Below are 22,675 nucleotides of genomic sequence, written 5' to 3' on the forward strand. Positions count from 1 at the left end.
TGGATCAGGAAAGGTTAACAAGATAGGACTCAAAACTCAAGTCGCCCAAAGTGCAACAACACTATATGTCAGTGTGATGTCCACAAAGCTATCGCGGGAAGACCTGCCATAATCAGTTTTGTAAATATTAGAACCTCATTGTGTAAGAAATATGGGGGGAATGTTTCCCCTCCCCAGGATGAAAGATGTTAATGTAGCTTTAAATATACTGATTCTATTCAGTGTGTATGGAGCTTAACCAGCATCGGTTTAAAGATTTATTTAACTTTTATAATGATACGACATGTTGGAAGGAAGCGAAGTTGGAGTGAGAGAAGGGGGCTTAACCAGCATGAGTTTGATAAATATCAAGAACTATCAAGACTGAAATAACCCGTTACAACCGAGGTATGCAGCAAAGCATTTGTGAAGCCACAACACGCACAACCTTGAGGCGGATGGGCTTCAACAGCAGAAGACCCCACCGGGTACCACTCATCTTAAAAAGAAGCTACAATTTGCACGAGCTCACCAAAATTGAGTTGAAGTTGAAGACTGGACAAATGTTGCCTGGTCTGATGAGTCTCGATATCTGTTGAGACATTCAGATGGTAGAGTCAGAATTTGGTGAACAGAATGAGAAAATGGATCCATCATTCCTTGTTACCATTGTGCAGGCTGGTGGTGGTGGTGTAATGGTGTGGGGGATGTTTTCTTGGCACATTTTAGGTCCCTTAGTGCCAATTGGGCATCGTTAAAATGCCACAGCTTACCTGAGCATTGTTTCTGACCATGTCCATTCCTTTATAACCATCATCCTCTGATGGCTACTTCCAGCTATGGGTGTGCAATATATATCGTCTGCGATAATATTTTAATTGTGGTTTTTACAATGTGCGATCTGACATTATCAAGTATTCCTCACACACACACACCCAGAGAATGTGCATCAAAACATTATTTATGCATTACTACAGGTTATTTGTCACCTCTAAGCTCATTAAACAGTCTGTGTAAATGCCACTTCAAATGCAGCTTGTTTCCTCTCCATTGCAAAGATTAATTTTGTTGATACTCACTTAATTTGATTGGTAACAGTGTGTTGTACCTATTGTGTCTTATTACAATTGAATCTGATTATATTTATGAAATTAACACAAAAGATGATGCATCCATATAATTAAGTAATAAAAATACATTTAAACTTTTTGGAAAAGATGATATCTGTCACTGCTGTCAACTGACCACCACACAGAATATGAAGAATATCAAAAACTTTAGGAGTTAGCTGATCACCAGCACCAAGGTAGCATTACAATAACACACTCAGCAAAATATTGTCTAATCATCGTTATCGTTAGAAAATCCCAGAAAATATCGAGATATTATTTTGTGTCAATATCACACACCCCTACTTCCAGCAGGATAATACACCATGTCACAAAGCTTGAATCATTTCAAATTGGTTTCTTGAACATGAGTTCACTGTACTAAAATGGCCACCACAATCGCCAGATCTCAACCCAATAGAGCATATTTGGGATGTGGTGGAACGGGAGCTTCATGCCCTAGATGTGCATCCCACATAGCATAATGATTGGTGGAGTTTCCTAAAAATCCTTTAAGTGAGTGTGTATATATATGTGTGTGTGTGTGTGCATTATTAATACCAAGATAGCCCTGCTGTATACAAAGAGAATGTACTTTACCAATACTTGAAGTTACATAGCTAAATTCAGAACTATTAAAGTACTACACTGCACACACTACCATAATTGGAGGAAATATGAAAAATAATGACTTCAATGACAACAGATTTCACAAATATTCCATTCATAATGCCAAAGCCAAATGCTATTGATTCAATATGGCCATATTGCTTAAAATAAAGGCAGGTGTTGCTTTTGTCACAATGTTCAGTTTTCATGGAGTCTAAAGTCTACTGTACTGTAGCTGAATATAAAAATAGGGCTTGTTTATTAAACACCCAAAACATTTCATCTTTGATCAACTGACTTGCTAGTACAAATAAAATGCTCATATAAACATTTAAAATGTTCACATATGACATGAATACATCCAAGAGACATTTTAAGTGACAGCGTTGTTAGAATCTGTATTGCGAACATACAGTAATAGTGCAATTACAGTGTGGCATTGTGGACATACATACAGCAAAAGAGAAATATACACATTCATACTGGCCGTGAGATTTCAGGAGACTAACTATTCAGTGAATGTATGCGCTACACCATGTACCAGTTGAGCATATGTCATGCCAATAACTACAGTACACAACGATTCTCATTCCTTGTTCCCTCTAAATTCATATAAGGACAGTAATCGTTCCCTTTTCAGATTTAAATTAAATAAGGTCTCTTTTATGGTGACATTTTATACATATCAAGCTCTAGAATAACTGGTGTCTTTTAACGGAAAGTAACATAATGCTTAAACTATCAGACACCTGCAGCAATAATACACACTACAGCAAATCAACAAACTAATCCAGCATAGATTTCTCTAGACTTCAACAGTATGACACAACGTTCTTTTCAAAATACAGCATTGTTTCTATAAATTTAATTTTTTGACAGCCTTCGTACCAGAAGAGCACTAATATTTGAGAATCAGTTTTGATTCTTTAGCTGTTCTCTTAGCAAACTGTTGGCGCCTGTCCCTTTGGTTGTTCAGGTGGTTGATCTTTTAGTACGTTTAGACCAGAGTTGGAAGTGTGGCTTGGAGGCCAGTGGTCCACAGAGGTGGAGAGGCTGAGGGCAGAAGGGAGGAGACTGTCCAGCTCTTGTCTTTGTCCCGTCTCAAGCAACCACTCATGAAACTTCTGCTCCACTAAGGCCTGAAACTGCCGCCTCTGAATCCTTCAAGACAACAAAGCAGCAACAATTGCAGCACTACTGAATGTCTCAAAAGTACAAACTTATTGGCCAGGTTATTATTATGGGGTTACATTACAATTTCATGTCCGATTTAAAAATGCTAATAATGCTAGGACTTATCTTGAACTATGATTAATATATTAATCAAAATAAATATTGACTAGCGTGATGCCACAGATCTAGAATGCATTAAAATTTGACAAATCTGTTTACATGGCATGTACCACAATGTCTGTTTCTGCCCAAAATGTGGGTTTATCACAAACAGTGATGCCAGTAAAGTGTTACTTAGTAATGCGTTACTTTAATCTGACTACTTTTTTCCAGTAACAATTAATGCATTACTATTTCCAAACCAGTAGTCAGATTAAATTAACTTATCCAAGTCATTGTGAGTTACTATTTTAGCCATCCTTCCTTCTTGCATCTCGGCAAGAGTATTTTTTCAGGAAATAATTTTTAATTTTAATTTAAAATTTCAGGAGATACATTATTGACGTTACTGTTAAAAATGCACTTCCAAAAAACAGTGTTGGCAAAAACGGTTGTCATTTCTATGTTGAGGCGGCAGGGGTGTTGATGGCAACTGCTGAATGTAACTAATAAAGTAACTTGTAATCTTAGTCACTTTTAAAATCAAGTAATCTGTGACATAACCAAGTTACTTTTTAGAGGAGTAATCAGATTACTTTTTCAAAGTAACTGTGGCAACACTGATCATAAATCCTATGCCCATGTGTACTCTACTTCTACTTCTAGCCTTAAAAGGAAAAGAAAAGTGGACTCACTTGTTCAAGTGTGCTTCCTTCACAGTCTTCTGCCATTCCTCTATCACCTTCTCTCTGCCCTCCACAGCCTTCTGGTAGTCTGCTGGCAGGTCCCAAGGAAACTCACAGTTATCCCCCTCCATTTGGAAGGGTATCACCAGCGGATAAAACTCAGAGGAAGGCTGGATGCGGTAACAGCTCGTGTCTGAAGTGGAACCCTCCGCTCCAAACAGCAGTGGCTGGTCCCATAAATTGGGAACTACTGCTAGGCCCACACTAGCCATGTGGTCCTCTAAAGTGGGGTAATGTGTGTGGAAGGGACCCAGAGTGAGAGACACATTTCCAGGAAGGAGAAGGGGTCGTGTGGGGGTGAGGGCATGGATTGTGCAGTGAAAGGAGCCGCCTATAGTCAGACGGCCGGCCACACACACCACACGAACGTTCTCGCAGCTCTGAATGTGGACACTGGTCCCCACAGGGCCAAGCACCACTGTACTGTTTCTGCACTTATCCAAGGTCACAGACCTGTAAGATAAAGACTTGGTTTTTGTACGGATGTTGTTGACACAGTACTAAAACACAACAAAAACGACTAATTGACATCAGACTGATCAGCATTTTTTTTTTACTGTAAGTCCAGGTTAGGTAAAGAGTTTGAGAAGTTGTACAACAACTGATTTTTATTTGGATGTTTTATTCCATGTCAGCATCTAAGGCCTGATATTTTTTTGGCCTATATAAACAAACAAATAAATAACCATATTTTAAAGGAGACATAGGGTACTGCAAATGGTCTGCAAAACATCGTACCTAGGTGTTTATTAAGAAGTTACATTAACACTTCAAATCCATATTAATAGTGCTTGACTTGAACTATCTTTAAAAAATAAAAATAAAAAGTTAATAAATAAAATAAATAAATATATTGGAAAAAATCTGTGCTGAAAGGTAATAACTCCAAGCAGTTTATGAGTTCAAAAAATAAATGCATTACATACATAAACATTAACTATATAGACAGTGAACTAATTACTGTATTAGTGCTTTTTTATTTTAATAAAGTGATTCCTCACCGCAGAGGAGAAAGAAGGTAGATGAAAGCCTCACTGCAGCGGTGGAGTTTGATGTTGGCATCATTCAGCTTTTCAGAGTCTTTGGCCAACGTCTGTTTGCAAACCTGCGACATGAGCATCAGTCGACTTCCTAGAGGAGCCATGTGGGTGTTTCTTAATATTTTGGCTTTCTTCAAGGTGCCCTCTACTATAAAACAAAATATGAAGATTTAGTGATGCTACTCATTATGTTCATTCAATTGTAATAATCCATAATTTCAAGCTAAAGTCAGGCTGTTTTTGATTTGTTTTGTTTTTTTGCTACTGTGCCTTTAGCATTTCTGTGTAAAAGACATCTTCAAGTTTACCTTGCACAGCCCATGCCAGTTTCTTGGCTGACTGTGAGAAGGTGGAGATGCCAAATGGGTTGAGGCAGAGAGAATGATGAAGAAACCCCTGGAACTGCTGCAAAGAGTAGCAGCGGCTAAATTTGGAGAATCCCGCCTGGGACTGCAGCGCTGAGCGGCTGAGGAGCTTGTGGATTGGATGCACTGTACGGCTGTTGCTCACAGAACCTTCCAGCAGCAGACTGAGGCTCTCTATGGCCTCTGAAGTGAGCTGGCTGTCACGCAGAACCTGTCCCGAACTGCTCAGCTGCCCTGGCTCCACTAGCAACTCCAAGAGCTCAGCCAAGTGTGTCTGGATGAAAGTAAGATGAGCCTGGTCGTCCCAGTTCTGATAAAACAGAATGAATAAATTAAAAATTGCAAAAATTACACCAAAAACATTTAAGATACATGTATTATGGAAATGTTGGAAAAGAAGATGCTGAAAGCTGTTAAGAATAAAAAGAAGAAATAAATAAAGCACATTACAAAAATTGGTCATTATTCTGGAAGCAACAGTTGTGCAATACCATTTAAAGATATGTATTATATAGCCCATTGTATAAATTATTAAAAAAATAAACCAGCCAGCTTTATGCTTACATCATGTAAATAAGAGGGTGTATTAACATATTCCTGCTGATATACCCATTTGACTCAAATTGAGATAAAATGCAAGACAGAAAACCATTTCAACTACAACTATTTCCCATTTTTAAACAGGAGGTTTAAAAATCAAATAGGGCTTATGCCATCATTGTTGAAAAGTAATTAGTTGGTGAAATGGACTTGTTTTTTTCATGGACATGAAGTTATCATGAGCATTGTAATGTTTAAAACAGATGTCTTAAATGTCAGTAGACCGGAAAGATTTTAAAACAAGCAGTTCATTCATAATTACTATGGAGATACAAATCGGAAGACACAAGACAACATAAAAATATTTTATGTTTATTAAAAAAATGTTAACACATTTTATATGACATTGTCTTCCAATAATTCAACAAGTGCTTTTTCAGGAATATTGCTATTTTTAAGGGTTTTCCAGGCCTTAAATTTCAAAAAGTCAAATTGAAGTAAGATACATTACATGTTCAGAATAACCCTGAAAAGAACAGCATTTATATACACCCATCAGATGACTGGGTCAGAGCATCTCCAAAACTGCAGCTCTTGTGGAGAGTTCCTGGCCAGTAGTGGTCAGAATCTATCAAAAGTCATCCAAGGAAGGAACAGTGATGAACCAGCAACAGGGTCATGGGCGGCCAAGGCTGATTGATGCATGTAGGGAGCAAAGGCTGACCCATGTGGTCCAAACAAAGAGCTACTGTAGTTCAAATAGCTCAAGAAGTTAATTCCAGTTCTGATATAAATGTATCAGATTACACAGTGCATCGCAATTTGTTGCGTATGGGACTGCATAACCACAGACCAGTAAGGGTGCCCATGCTGACCCCTGTCCACCGCCTATAGCGGCAACAGTGGAAATGTAAGCATCCGTGTGCATCACTTACCTGGGGAACACATGGCACCAGGATGCACTACTATGGGAAGAAGCCAAGTCGGTGGACGCAGTGTGATGCTTTGGGCAATGTTCTGCTGAAAAAACCTTGGGTCCTGCCATCCATGTGTCTGTTACTTTGACATGTACCACCTATCTAAGCACTGTTGTGTACCATGTACAACCTTTCATTGAAACGGTATGGTGGCTGTGGCCTCTTTCAGCAGGATAATGTGCCCTGCCACAAAACAAAACTAGTTCAGGAATGGTTTGAGGAGCACAACAATGAGTTTGAGGTGTTGACTTGGGCTCCAAATTCCCCTGATCTCAATCAAATCAAGTATCTGTGGGATGTCCTGAACAAACAAGCCCAATCCATGGAGGCCCCTTGCAACTTACAGGACTTAAAGGGTCTGATGCTAACATTTTGGTGTCAGATACCACAGCACACTGTCAGTCCTTGCCTTGACGGGTCAGGGCTGTTTTAGCAGCAAAAGGGGCACCAACACAATATTAGGAGTATATCTTTACTTTCACTTTTGATCAATTTAATGCATCCTTGCTGAATAAAAGAATGTATTAAAAATTACTTAAACTAATATGCTAAATGGTAGTGAACAAAATTCTGTCCTTAAAATAATGCCAATTTAAATAATACATTAATGCTTTTAAAATAAGAATTTCCTTCCTTCCTCCCTTCCTTCTTTCTTTCTTTCTCTTTTTTATTTATTTTTTACTTATGGTGAAATATGATTAATGTTTTCCTACAATTCACCCACACACCTTATTTTGGGAGCTTATTTTGGTCTCTCTCTCAGAGGAGGAAGAGGGAGATCGCGATCTAGGACTTGGCCACTCTTCCCCGATCAGTGATGTGCGTAGAGAGATTCGGTTCAGTTGCTGTAGATACAGGAAGAGTAGAAACTGCAGAGTGTCTACCGACAGCTAAAGAAAGACAAAGAGAAAAGCATTAGGTACAGCAAATCTGCAATACTGTCTAACAGCACTACAACACTTTGTTATTACCTTACAACGCTGTCTGTCAAGTTCCTTAGGACTGTGGCATTGAGATAGAGCTTCTGCCCACTCTAATCTCTGCTCTGCAGAACGAAGCATCAACAGATCAAAAGTTTCAAAATACAGCCAGGCAAGCTCCTCTGCCAGCTGCAGTTTGCCACAAGCAATGTGTCGCCACATGTGCCAGCCGAGTCTGGGGAAACAACCATCCCGTGTCCGGACGTAACTCGCCATCTTGCGCAGATAATGCATGCTGAATTTGCTCGGAGGTGTGGTGGGAAGCACCCCGATCATGAAGGGCTCCAGACGTGGCCATACACATGCTGTGTATTTTTCCATTGCTATAGAAGAAAATGTACAAATAGCACATGTTAATGCCAATAATAATCTGAATGTTAAGAGATAATCAAAGTTGTTTAGAGTTGGTAACGATACAACTTAAAAGTCAAGGTAGAAATGTCCTAACCACTCTGATAGATCTATAGAAGGTAATGTATGTTTGCCTATACACTGTAAAAAAATATTTTAAAAATAAGTTACCTGGTTGGTATATGAATGAATGTTTAGTTCATTGAAATTAAAAATTTGAGTTAATACAATGAACATTTTAAAGAATCAACAACATTTATTAAGATATTATTAAACTATTTTGTAAGTATATTTGGGTAATTGTGTTTTATTTATGATGCAGTGAAACATGGCAAATTGTGATATTTTCATTATTTATCACATCTTTTATGTGGCTCAGATTTGTGGTTTCTATTTATTAAACTCATTTCCTTCATTGTATCAACTCAAAATTCAGTATTACTCGAAATTAAGGCAAGCAGGTTACTTAGTTAAACCAACAATATATTTTTTACAGTATGCTGTAGGCTCTAATCACTTTTTAAAATGAGTTTACTATTGTGTAAACCATTACAATAAAACTTAAAATAATGTAAAGTGACAAATATTTGATTTAGAGTAACTTATTTAATGTCATTTTATTGTATGAATGGGAAACGGTCTCATTAACATTAACAAGTGTAATAAGAGATGCCTTATCTTTTATCAATTCTATTGTGATTTTAGTGTATTATTATATCAAATCCACTTAAAGCAATATTCTTCTTAATTAACGTTAAATGATAATTTATACAATAGAAAAAAGGTTTTCCTCACTAATCAATATTTAGTTTAAAACGTCACTCACAGCACATGTAACCGTACAAATATTAATACAAATACGTGCATTACCAGTAATACTCTTTGTAATATAAACTTTACTCTTGATGTCAATATTCGGACCAAACAGAAGTTTGAAGCAAGCCAACTTGAAGAAAAGTTTAGGAACCTCTTTTTCAAAACTAACTTACACCAACACAGTGACAATCGACTTCGCTTTCACTCTCCTTACCTGACCATTGAACGTTTTACGGCTTCAAAAATCGGTCATCTTTGTTTCAACGGGTAAAATATACATAAACATATCTAAATATATATTTAAAGTGAAATGCTCTCCGATGCTGTCGACAGTGTCGCGCGCGCGACCCGATACCAAACGGAGGAGCCTCGCGAACGCGCGCTCCTGTGCCGCTCAAAACGTAATTGTTTTCATCTTTTTATTTACTCCACCATTATTTGATGTCTAGACGCTCCCCAATCCGTCATTTTAGGATAATGAATTAGTTCAAGTCTAATAAACATGTAACACCTCTACAGCAATATTATCTCTTAGAAAACAAACAACGATAAAACAGAAAAACTCTTCCTGAGCGGTTGCCATGTCTGCGTCACCACGTGACGTAACACAAATAGTTCTGTTTGGGAGTCCGACTGCATTTCAATGTAAAAGTCATTTGATGTATTTAAAAAAAACTGAACTTTTTTGCTAGCACCGTGTAAGGATTATAGAATATAATTACTTGGTATTATTGATTACGACGATCAAACAATATTTGGTGTCATTGATTAATCTTGAATTATTTGTTAATAATATGAAATATTTCTGACCAAAGTACAAAGTAAGCCTTCAGTTAGATGTCCATCTCCAAATTTCAAAATAAGAGTTAATCAATTTAGTTTAATTTAAGAGACATTCAACTATTTATCTTATTTGTTTTAGGCCTAAATAGCCTAAATAACTGTAACCTAAATACATGTTTACATTTCGAAATATTTTCTTATAAACGAAATAAACGGTAAATGCCTACATAAGAACTATATAAGAAAGTATGGACTTTCATACAGTTTTACATCAAGTGTAGTCATTGCAAACGAGAAACAATGTTAACATTATTTTAAGATGGCCCATACATTATTACTTATACGTACAGGAATTTAAACAGAAATATATCCCTCCAGTTTGAGGTTCTATTTTTTGTATGGCTCACTGCGCATGCGCAGATGTGCAGGAAGTGCTCGCAGACCGATAACCAGCTGATAGATCAACAACCGAACAGCCACCTCTAAAACAGCCGCGACTGGCAACAACAGGTACATATCACTAATGTCGGTAATTTTATATCACTCTATGTGTCTAAAAGATATGTAATTATTTTGTAAATTGATGTTCATGGCCCCTCTTGGCCCGCTTCGCCTGGATCGAGACGAGTCACGTTAATGGTCAGAGTCTATACTGCGCCTCTAATGCATCACATCAGGCTCATTCACCTGACAGTCAGAGTTATGGATTAGATCACGTACACATACACCTTATTAATACCGTTATGAATTAGATCAGTAGACATACACCTGATTATTACAGTTATGCGTTACATCAGTATGCGTACATTAATGTTATTAATCAGTTCAATAGACTTAACCTGATGGTTAGAGTTTTTAATCAGATCAATTGACATAGGCCTGACTAATAATTGTATTAATCAGATCAATATACATTCACCTTCGTATTAGAGTAAATAAAGAAAAAGTTCACCTCAAAATTAAAATGATCCCATAATTTAATCAACCTTAAGCCACCCCAGATGTTTATGACTTCTTCTTTCAGCTGAATAGTCAGTTATATTAGGCCTACAAAATATGTCTATAATATCTTGAAACCCAACTCTCTCGTGTACAGATGCTTCAAAAAAAAAAAACCACAGGTACTATTCAATGCCATTACAAAGCTGGGAAGAGCCAGGGTACAATTTAATAATAAAAAAATATATTCTGATTGTGTTCAGTCATATAAACTTAGGATGGCTTGAGTGTGAATAAATTATGGGATCATTTAAGTTTTTGAGTGAACTATTCCTTTAATCAGATCAATAGACGCACAACCAAATTATTAGAGTTATTAATTAGATACAATACATATACATGAGATGTGTATTAGACATGTTAGAACAATATAGGTTTTGATAGAGAGTTAAAGGTTTTGCATCATTTAAAGGTTTTGCATCATGCAAAATCCATCTGTGCATAAACATTAGTGCAAATGATGGTAACTTACAATTAAGTAAATGTAAAGTATATGTAAATAAAATGTATTACAAACGCATGATCAATATAACTGTGTAATTACAATCAGCTCATCAAAGAAGATGTATGTTATTAAGTTCACATTGACCACAGCTGACACTTTGTTTAAAGCCTTTATATTGCTGTATGACAGTGGTATTCAAAACGGCCGACTGACTTGTTTCCATCCAAAACGGGGGACATATTTGGGCCATACAGTTTGTACAGTTTAAAAAGTGAGCAGCACATAAAAACAATGGAGCGGTTTACATCACAAGCATTAAGGGTTGTTTATGGTGATAATTTGGATAATTTAAACACTCCGTGCTTGTTGCTTTTCTCTCCCGCTAAAGATTTAAGACACCACATTAAAGGGTTAGTTCATCCACAAAAAAACATGAGATTTACTCACCCTCAAGCCAGGTGTATTTCTTTTTTCAGACAAATACAGCTAGAGCTATATTGAATAATGTCCTTGTTCTTTCAAGCTTTATAATAGAAGTGAATAGAGGATTTCGAAAACCCCCCAAAATGCATCCATCCATCATAAAAGAAGCAAAGTGATGCGTTTGTGTAAGAAAAATATCCATATTTAAATCTTTCAAAACTAAAATAACTAGCTTCTGGTAGATGACCTATGCAAGTCGGCTTGCACCAAAGAAGTAAAGCGTAACCCCTGATGGGATGTATGTAACGGTTGTTTTAGTAACAGCAGAAACTCGGTGAGCAGCAAATGCAGTTATTTTTATCTGAGCATTTAACTAAACAAAGTTTGTGGAAAGTTTGCGCCTTTTAGACATTTGTTTTCACACATTTTGCAGTATTATCAGCATATTAAGAACATTTCATAATAAACAATGTTAGAATTTGGAGATAGACAAAAAAAACTTTAGTTAACTTTTTGTGCACATGATGAGAATTTTGATTATTAGATATAGTGTACATTGTTTGTTTTTAGTAGTTTATTACTTAGAGCAAAATATAAAAATGGTCCATACTTTTCTTAAGAGGTAAGCTTTGCACCTGTTTGTTTTCTCAGTCACTAGACCTTATATGTGCCATACACCTAAGTGTCTAAATATAAAAATAAGTAATAATAGCCTGATAAAACATCCAATTTTACTGTTTTATATTCATATCCAGTATTTGGAGGAAAATATTATTCAGTTTTTTTTTTATTGGTATAAATACTTAGATACCACTGCTTTGGCTATTGGGGCATGCTTCAACCTATGTATTTGAAATGTTAAGCTATAAATATTTGCACTGCATAGTGATACTGATGCAAACTTCGAGAGCAAGAACAGCACATGACCAAGAAACCACAAAGAGGAGATAGTTTCTGGTGGTTTCCTACCTGCTCAACATCTAGATCAATGATAATTGCTTCTTTTGACATCCATTCCAAGTGCCATGTGCAACAATAAAAGTGCAATAAAATTCATACTTGGGGCAAAACACTGTATTTGGAATGTATCAGAGACTATATTTCAAAAACCAGAAATTGTCACTAAGATGCTAAAATAAAGGCGGTGAAAGTTGATTTACTTCATGTCATGGCCATCAAGTTAATCTTGAAGTTAAATCTTGAGGTTAGATACTTGCCCCCTTGATTTTTACAGACATATTTAAGATGTTGAACTAGAAATATTATGTATGGCACTTGCCATGAGGATGTTAGGCAATGCAGTCTTAAGAAATGTTGCTTTACTCCTCAGCTTCCCTATTTCTAATGAGAACTGATTCACCGCTCATGTCTGTAGTAGAGCATCTGTGGTCCTCCTGACTGCTGACTTAAAAAATTGTTATAAAGTTGTGTTCGGAAGGAGACGACAACCTGTTCTCTCACTTCTTTTTTTTATTTTGACTTTATTTGTTTAGTTCAGTTTTGCTATAACTATTGAGGTTTTTAGGCCATAGTTACAGTTGCCATAATCATATATGATATACATGGACAAATAATTTACTGCAATAGCCTATAAAACAATCGAATGGTGACTTTAGGGACAGTTCACCAATTTTTTTAATTCTGTCATAATTTACTTTAAAAGAAAACACAAATCTCAGTATTTTTTATTTTATTTCTTGCAATGACCTTTAATTTCCAGGGAGTTAAATAACCAGAGCATTTAGTTGTACTTCCTCTTCCACTACCCATTCCAGTTACGTTCTGCTCTCACTGTTGTTTGTTTTTTAGCGTCACAGTCTGACCGCTGCCGTCACAGCCTAAAAAGAAGTCTCCAGTACTTCAAAAAACTGAGTCCACTGCTTTGAGTTGCTACTTTCAGAGACGCCATCAGGGAGGACGGCCACCCTTCCTACATCATGAGCACCCGCGGGACCGGCAGGACCAATGGAAGCCTACCGCAGACCAAGATCTGCCAGTTCAAACTGGTGCTGCTGGGAGATATGGCCGTCGGCAAGTCCAGCCTGGTGCTGCGCTTTGTTAAGGGCCAGTTTGATGAGTTTCAGGAGACCACCATTGGAGGTGAGATAGAACTGATCTTTAGGAAAAATTGGGTTTGTTTAAAGGTGGGGTAAGTGCTTTCTGGTAACCGTTGTTGTTTTTTCAAATCACCAAAACAAACATGCCCCTACCCCCAAAAGAGTCTCTGCTCTATTTTAATAGCTCCTCCCCACTCATACGTATTCCAGGCAACGACTGTGGCAGATCTGTGCGTTACAAATCCAGGTTGAATATTCAATAAAAAAGTCACCCCTTCCATCACAAAAACACATACCGTTCTTATGAACAACTTGATAGTACACAAGCATGACAATCCAACTAATGAACATTACAATTATGACAAGATTAGAGTTACAGCGATCACAAAATCACAAAACCTTTCTCATAACAACTCGATATGATAGTACACGAGCATGATAGTCTAGCTAACAAACATATTACAATTATTACAAGATTAGAATTATAGCGATCACAAAAACACAAACCGTTCTCATGACAACTCGATAGTACACGAGCATGATAGTCCAATTAACGACATATTACAATTATGACCGGATAAGGGTTATATAGATTATGAAAAGAGGAAACAAACATACATTAGGACTATTTTACTTGTGGGACACATTTTGTGAGCTAACGCTTGAAACAGACAGTGAGGAAATTTAGCTGCTCCATACGGTGTGGAAATGAACGGTTCTTTATCATCGCTGAAGTAAGCGACAATGCGATCGCAAATGGACAAACAAGCGAACATAACACACGAGCATATTCAAGCAAAAGCCAGCATATATTAGTTATTGGCTAATGTCCGTTATGTGTGTCTTGTGTTTTGAATAATGACATGCACTGAGCATTCTTCTGACCATCAATATTTCCTGCACCTGCTGATTGGCTACAAGTTTTTTATTGCACTCGGCCGGAGTTTATTTCAAAACGTACCCACGTACCACGTTTATTTCACGTACCCCACCTTTTAGCGCTTTTTTGTTTTGTTTTGTGTTTAAAAACTAATATAAAAGATAATTGCATGAATAATTAAATGTTGCATATTGCAGGTAGTTTAAGACTGGCTTTAGATTTTTAAACATGTATGTTTTAAAAGCTATTACAATAATGAAAAATTACATGTTTTTGAATTTATAATGTAATTATTTTCTCATAATGTAAACATTGTTATAAAATTATGAGCTTGATTTTATTACATTTTGAGAGAATGATATATAAATATTATTTATATGGAATTATAATAATAATGTTATACTTATTACATGATGTGCAGTTTTTACATTATGTTCAGCTCTTACATTATGTTGCTTTAGAGTGGGAAAATACCAGGAAAAGTCTGGTGTAAATTCAAAGTATCTGTGGGTGTGAGCAGTACAGTCAACAGTGCCAGGACACATTTATAGATCTTTTATAGTCATCTGTAACATTGTGTTCATTTGACTTCAAACTGAGCTGATTTTTGTTCTTAGTCATAGCAGTAGATGTCAGTAGATAAAAGATATCAAAATATCACCACTTGTGAGAATGATGACAAACTAAGTTCACTATCTTTGTGTATAATCTCCACACTAGAATTTGCAAACGTTGTTATAGACTTTTGACCCCATAAGGCCAGAGACAGACAGATAGTGTAAAAATGGACGTAATCCAACATTAATATTATACTGGAGTTCTTGTTAAATTAATTAAATACTTGTGGTCATGCATTACAGTGATTTTACAATGGTTAAGGGGTATTTTAAGTCATGAAGCAGAGGTCCTAAACGGTGTATTGTTTTTTATAAAACTGCAGCAACAGCAATATTATTAAAGACTCCAATGTTTAATGAATAATTAATCAAAATAAAATTATTTAAAGAAATAACATATCAATAATAGTCATCAGAGTAAACCATACTACTGCTAAGAAAGTGTTGACCTTGAAGCATTTATATATATAAATTATTGACCTCAATTTTTTTATGCATCAAAAACTAAATTTGGGTATTCTATTCTATTCTATTCTATTCTATTCTATTCTATTCTATTCTATTCTATTCTATTCTATTCTATTCTATTCTATTCTAAAGCAGTGTTATTTTGGTAATTTTTATATAGTAATAATAGTATTAATTAATATAGAATTAGTTTTATATGTATATTTTCAGTTTTCTGATTTTTTTTTCTTCGCTTTATTGTTTTTTTATAGTAATTTAAAAAAAGTGTTTTAGTATTTTTATGCACTTTTTAATTTGTTTTATATTTAAAGCTACACTGTGTAACTTTTTTAGTTTATTCTTAGCTAAAAACACTTAGTTCTTTCTAAAATATGTGCTCATTAATGTATATTTACTTCTTTCGAGTAATAAAGTATTCTCGTAAGTTTATAATATTGAAATATTGACCTATTGAAAATACATACGGGTGAGGGGATCGAATGCTGGTCGCCATGTTGCCCCTCCATCTTGAAAGTACATTAGCCAAAGAGGGACATAACCGTAAATTCAAGCTTCGCCTTTCACGTTTTAACACTCGATGGCACCGTGTCGAATGTGAGGAGGGGGATTGCAATGTTAATCTTGGACTAAATCGGCCACCGTAGGAGTTAAAATGAAATCAGAATTGAGAGGAACAGAAACTATTATTCACTGGATTGTCATATACCTTTTCACCGCTAGATGGGGGAAAATATCACACAGTGTAGCTTTAAATGTTTTATTTACCTTTAACTTAATACTTAATTAATTGAATCTCTTAATACTTGAATCTCTGGCTTAGATTACTTATCTTTTTTTTGTCTGTTGCCCACCATCAGCTGCGTTCTTGGCACAGTCTGTTTGTCTGGACGACACTACAGTGAAGTTTGAGATTTGGGACACGGCTGGACAGGAGCGCTACCACAGCTTGGCCCCCATGTACTACCGTGGAGCCCAGGCAGCCATTGTAGTGTTTGACATCACCAAGCCTGTAAGTTAACAGTACACCCTTTATACAAAGGATACAAACTTTCATTTGGTAAAACAGTAGATTTGTTGCTTAGTCTTTAGCCATCTGTTCATAGGAAACATTTGAGCGAGCAAAGGCGTGGGTGAAAGAGCTGCAGCGGCAGGCCAGTCCCAATATCGTCATTGCTCTTGCAGGAAACAAGGCCGACCTAGCAGACAAGAGACTTGTGGAGTATGAGGTCATATCTTTCTCTCTTTTATTTCTAGACATGGGGGGTGTTAGAGTTGTTTCTCTCAATGAAGTGGCACTAATGTTGAAAGAATCTAATTTAAAAGAAGTCTCTTATGCTCACCAAGGTTGCTTTTATTTGATCAAAACAGCAATAGTTTGAATAACAACATTTTAATATTAAAATGTAATTTCTTACTGTAATGTCAAAGCTGAATTTATCAGCCATTACTCCGGTCTTCAGTGTCACATGATCCTTCAGAAATCATTCTTATATAAAGATTTTATTATTGCTTTTATATTATTATCAATGCTGATTGATAGTATCAACAGCTGATACTCCTTTTCAGGAATCTTTGATGAAAATTGAGAAAGTTCAAAAAGAACGAAAAGCATTTATTTGAAAACTTTCGAAATATTATGTATCTCTTTGCTGTTACTTTTGATACATTTAATGCATCCTAGCTAGATGAAAACATATTTATTAAAAAAAGCAATTTTACTGACCTCATTTGAAAGGGATTACTCAATATGTAAAGTGTGGTAATCGCATTTTTAACCCATTTACAGTGCATCCGGAAAGCATTCACAGCGCTTCATGTTTTCCACAATTTATGTTACAGCTTTATTCGAAAATGTATTAAAATTCATTATTTTCCGCAAAATCATACAAAAAGTACCCCATAATGACAACGTGAAAGTTTGTTTGAAATCTTTGGAAAATGTATTAAAAAACAAAAAACTGAATAAAAGAGCCTTTGCTCAATACTTTGTTGAAGCTGCTTTGGCCCCAAATACAGCCTCAAGTCTTTTTGAGTATGATGCTACAAGCTTGGCACAGCTATATTTGGGCAGTTTCTTTTCAAGCTGCATCAGGTTTTGTGGGGAGCGTCGGTGCACAGCCATTTTCAGATCTCTCCAGAGATGTTAAATCGGTTCAAGTCTGGGCTGTGGTTGGGCCACTCAAGGACATTCACAGAGTTGTCCCATTGATAGCCACTCCTTTGTTATCTGGGCAGTGTGCTTAGGGTCATTGTCCTGTTGGAAGTTGAACTTTCACCCCAGCCTGAGGTCCAGAGCACTATGGAGCAGGTTTTCATCAAAGATGTGTCTGCACATTGCTGTATTCATCTTTCCCTTGTCCCTGACTAGTCTCCCAGTTCCTGCCACTGAAAACATCCCCATAGCACGATGCTGCCACCACCATGCTTCACTGTAAGAACAGTATAAGCCAGGTGATATGGGGTGCCTTGTTTCCTCCTGACATGACGCTTGCCATTCAGGCCAAAGAGTTACATTTTTTTCTAATGGCCCGAAAGTCCTTCTGAGAAGGGCTGCCATGTGCCTTTTACTGAGGAGTGGCTTCTGTTTGGCCACTCTCCCATACAGGCCTGATTGGTGGAGTGCTGCAGAGATGGTTGTTCTTCTGGAAGGTTCTCTTCTCTCCACCGAGAAACACTAGAGCTCTGTCAGAGTGACCGTCAGTTCTTGTTCATCTCCCTGACTAAGGCCCTTCTCCCTTGATCGCTCTGTTTGGCCGGGTGTCCAGCTCTAGGAAGAGTCCTGTTGGTTCCAAACTTCTTCCATTTATGGATGATGGAGGCCACTGTGCTCATTTGGACATTCAATGCTGTAGAAATGTTTCTGTACCCTTTCCCAGATCTGTGATGTAATACAATCCTGTCTTGGCGGTCTAGTCAATTCCTTGGACTTCATGGCTTGGTTTTTGCTCTGACATGGACTGTTAACTATGGGACCTTATATAGACAGGTGTGTGCCTTTCTAAATCATGCCCAATCAACTGAATTCACCACAGGTGGACTCCAATCAAGTTTTAGAAACAGCAAGGATGATCAGTGGAAACAGGATGCGCCTGAGCTCAATTTTGAGTCTCATTGCAAAGGCTATGAATGTGATTTAAAAAAAAAATTTTTATAGATACATTTACAAAGATTTCAAACAAACTGCTTTCATGTTTTCATTATGGTGCATTGTTTGAGAAAAATAATGAATTTAATCTAATAAATTTTGGAATAATGCTGTAACATAAAGTTTGGAAAAAGTGAAGCGCTTTGATACTTCCAGGATGCACTGTATTAAAAAAAAAAATTTGAACTGTTTTTTTTTTTTTTTTGTCTTGTGTGCAGTAACCCAGACATTAATTTTATATTTCTGTACAGGAAGCCCAGACATATGCAGAAGACACAGGCTTGCTTTTCATGGAAACTTCTGCCAAGACTGCAATGAATGTAAATGAGTTATTCCTGGCCATTGGTAAGTGTTAAAGTTCTTACAAGTGTGTTCTCTTCTGAACACTGTTATTGTTACTACAATAGTTACTACAATACTGTGGGGGAAAAGTGGTATATAAGTGTCATAAAATAAGGAATCGAAGGATTAGAAATGTCAGGTTGTAACATTTTAGTAACAAAATATATTTACTGTGGACGACTAAGATTAAAAGGTGGGGTTTAAACAGATTCTATATAATTGGAGTGCATCAGTCCGGCATTTGTCACCAGAAGAAGTGTTGTTTCACTGGTAGATCTAATTATGGAGGTAGACATTTTGATTGAGAAAAAAGAAAATGTATGCATGGATGAACCGTTTGCAGTAACATTGATCTTTTAAAAATAAATAGAAAATAGTGAATTTTCATTTTTAAACAAATTTAAACAAATGATTAACAATAATACGAATTTTCAGACTCCTGATTATTTTAAAATTTTATTTTTTAATATAACTCTTCTTTATTTATCCATAGCAAAAAAGATGCCAAAAACAGACACCCAAAACCCCACGCATGCTGCCCGACACAGGGGGGTAAACCTACAGGACCCAGATGCACAGTCCACCCGAAGCTGCTGTGGGAACTAAAGTTCTGTCAACACTCCATAAACGGGAGAACACCGACACCTCCTTCTTCCCAAAATCCCACCCTTCACCCTTTCACCTCCCAAAACGGATACGGAAAGAGATAGAAAGAGAGAGGAATAACAGGAAGAGATTGAGGCGAATCCCTCTGATGCCATAAAGAGATTTTTCAAGGAAGACTTCTGATGGACTGGGCAGAGAGTGAACGGACGATGGGCTCTGTCATATCTGGCAGTATACATGGATTCTGTGTTATTTTAAGTCAACAATTATTTTTGCCTTTGTTATTTTTGATTTACAAGCACTAAGGTGTCACCCAAAAAGATAGAGGAACACAGAAGAAACAGGATGAACTGAAGAATTATTTCAGCAACAAATCTTCCCATTCTCAGTTCTGAAATGAACCGAGATGATCCATAATGCCCCCATAAAACATCCGGAAGTCTACAAGCGAAATCTACACAAAGTATCCGTAATTCCGTGTGCTCTGGGCTCCCCCATTTTGATCCCAACTCTAACACTGGAAGGAAGTCAGCACCTTACCCCAAAACTATCCCTTACAATTATTCAACCATGAGCCGCATCTACTAAATTTTTAAAACTACGAATGCAACACTGAAGCAGTAATGATTCATTCACTCTGAGCTTGTTTTTTTTCAGCCTCCAGCTTTATTTATTAGCTTTTTTTGAACTGGTCTCCCTTACGTAGCTCATCATTCATCTTAGACCCAAAAAGTATTGAAGAACATCCATGTTGTCTTCCCATTTCCTTCTCCCGACCCCATTGATCTTGAAGTTCAGTGTTGGAAGTTCACTAAACAACAGCAAGCTCTACGATGCCTTCTCTACGTTCTCGTCGCTTTGTGTAAACTACTGTTTGAGAAACTATCGACAAATCATTTACAACGTATTGGCACCAACCAGATGACTGGTCGGAAAGCATTTCGCTTCACGAGTAACTGCAGAACACCGCACATTGATTCGTTTGAACCAGGAAGTCATGAAATACCAGGCCAATGTCTCAGTATGTTAAGAAAAAGCAACAAAAATATTGAAGCACTCACAAATCAACAACGTGAATGACTTAGCAACTGATGCTGTGCAATACAGTGGGACGGAAAATAGCAGCAAGGGAAATTTTTGCCCACAAAGCCCCTGAAAAGTGGAAAAAAACAGAAGTGCCTACTCAGTTTTTTCCGTGTTCTTTGTTTTGGGCTTGTTCGAGGTCGACAGACCACCAGAAAAGTAGCGTTTTCGAGATGTTGGCCCAAAGTGTACAGGCAATAACCTGTAAAAAAAAAATCAGTTGAGCTTGTTAGTAACAGGAGTCATTTATGATGTTTTGTTTTATGGATGCTGTTTGTTGATGTGTATAAAAAAAAGTTTTATTTAAATTGATTTTAGTCAGTAATTTAATGGGTTACCAATCATTTAGGGAATGAATTAGGTATCATGATAAGATGTCACAGCTAGAAGTCATTTGTCATGTGTCTTCAGGTCCACCTTTTTTGTGGAATAGATCTGATCTCCTGTTAACACCTCTGTGAACTGAAATGTTAAATAAAGCTGTGCTGTTCTGCTATGAATGAAATGTGACTTTGGTTTCTGTGGCTTTTTGACTAGCCTTAATCTAAACCTCAGTCAAGTCATTTATGAGGAACCGGCATTCAACTGTTATCTGCACCCATGTGATTTACCCTTAAAGTTACAGTGTCAAATTTCAAAATAGACTAGCACCAAACAAAATGGCAAAATAATGACCAAACAAATTTACCCAAACACTTCTAGTGCTGCATGCAAATAAATGGCTCTTTTGGGTATATTGTGATTTGAAATTCTCAAGATACATGATTAAAGTGGCCGTCCATTGGTTATTTTCAATGAGATGGGAGAACACGATTTGTGTGGAGTGCACAGCATGACTGGAATTATTTGCGATCAGAATTGGGAAATTTCGATTAAAATATTTTGCAGGAATGAGTCCAAAACCCAGAAATGAATGCGCATATTTGCACTTCCGGTTCTATTGTCCTGAAGTTAAAGGGATAGTTCACTTTAAAATGAAAATTCTGTCATCCTTTACTCACCCTCAAGTTATTTCAAACCTGAATGCATTCTTTCTTCAGCTGAACACAAGGGAAGACATTTTGAAGAATGTCAGTAACCAAAAAGTTAACTGGAGCCATTGACTTCCATAGTAGGAAAAAAAAATACTATGGAAGTCAATGGCTCCAGTTAACTGTTTGGTTTCTGACATTATTCAAAATATCTTCCCTTGTGTTCAGCTGAAGAAAGAAATTCATACAGGTTAGAAACAACTTGAGGGTGAGTAAAGGATGACAGAATTTTCATTTCAAAGTGAACTATCCCTTTAAACGCTTGAAATAAGGTCCGTCTTTAACACGAACAAGAGATATTTCAACATTTCATTCTTTGACATAAAGGCCTAGTTTCACAGACAGGGCTTAGATTAAGTCAAGATTAGACACAAGTTCAAAAATGCCTTAGAAAAAAACATTACTTGTGCATCTTGAGACAAAACACAGACGTATTTTAAGATATGTTAGTACAAGGTGCTTTCAGTTCAAACACCACAAAACATGAGTTTTAGTCTAAGACTTAAGCCTTCTCTGTGAAACTGGGGGGAAAAATACATCAGTAATGAACCACTTTCTAATTTACCTTTTATGTGTGTTGGAAAAAGGTGTTTGCTGAGGCTAAATGGAACTACAGGGGCATTAAAGGGATAGTTCAACCAAAAAGGAGAATTCTGTTATATACTTGTCCTTAAGTTGTTCCAAACCGGTGTGAATATTTTTCTTCTGTTGAGCACCAAAGAAGAGATTTTGAAGAATGTTGGTAACCAGCTGACGGTAGACACTGACTACCATAATAGGAAAAAAAAATAACTACCGTCAACTGTCTGGTGACCAACATTCTTCAAAATATCTTTTGTGTTCAACAGAAGAAATTCATACAGGTTTTGAACAACTTGAGGGTGAGTAAATGAAGACAGAATTTATTTTTGAATCTACTTTTAAGCATGCTGAACATGAACACTCACCTACTTGCAAGTCTGCTTTTACAGCCTTGTCAACCAAATTTGTTGTCCGTTTATAGCTAATAGCT

The 22,675-nt window shown here is 36.7% G+C and overlaps 2 protein-coding genes across 2 annotated transcripts; one reads left to right on the forward strand and one right to left on the reverse strand.

Moving 5' to 3' along the window:
- Positions 1–1,933: 1,933 nt before the first annotated feature.
- tbccd1 (TBCC domain containing 1) lies at positions 1,934–9,385 on the reverse strand. Its single transcript, XM_067443867.1, has 7 exons — positions 8,999–9,385; positions 7,609–7,940; positions 7,366–7,527; positions 5,064–5,430; positions 4,717–4,903; positions 3,665–4,168; positions 1,934–2,858 (listed from the first exon to the last, which is right to left on the reverse strand). The coding sequence occupies exons 2-7, from the start codon at positions 7,936–7,938 to the stop codon at positions 2,636–2,638; spliced, it is 1,773 nt and encodes a 590-aa protein (XP_067299968.1). The 5' UTR covers positions 7,939–7,940; positions 8,999–9,385; the 3' UTR covers positions 1,934–2,635.
- A 590-nt stretch (positions 9,386–9,975) lies between these two features.
- On the forward strand, positions 9,976–21,142 carry rab5b (RAB5B, member RAS oncogene family). The gene is made up of 6 exons (XM_067443868.1): positions 9,976–10,077; positions 13,244–13,534; positions 16,314–16,465; positions 16,560–16,682; positions 18,853–18,946; positions 19,437–21,142. Exons 2-6 carry the CDS (start codon positions 13,372–13,374, stop codon positions 19,547–19,549), a joined length of 645 nt encoding a protein of 214 aa, XP_067299969.1. The 5' UTR covers positions 9,976–10,077; positions 13,244–13,371; the 3' UTR covers positions 19,550–21,142.
- The last annotated feature ends 1,533 nt before the right edge of the window (positions 21,143–22,675 follow it).

This window comes from Pseudorasbora parva, chromosome 5 (assembly GCF_024679245.1).
Source record: "Pseudorasbora parva isolate DD20220531a chromosome 5, ASM2467924v1, whole genome shotgun sequence".
NCBI lineage: Eukaryota > Metazoa > Chordata > Actinopteri > Cypriniformes > Gobionidae > Pseudorasbora > Pseudorasbora parva.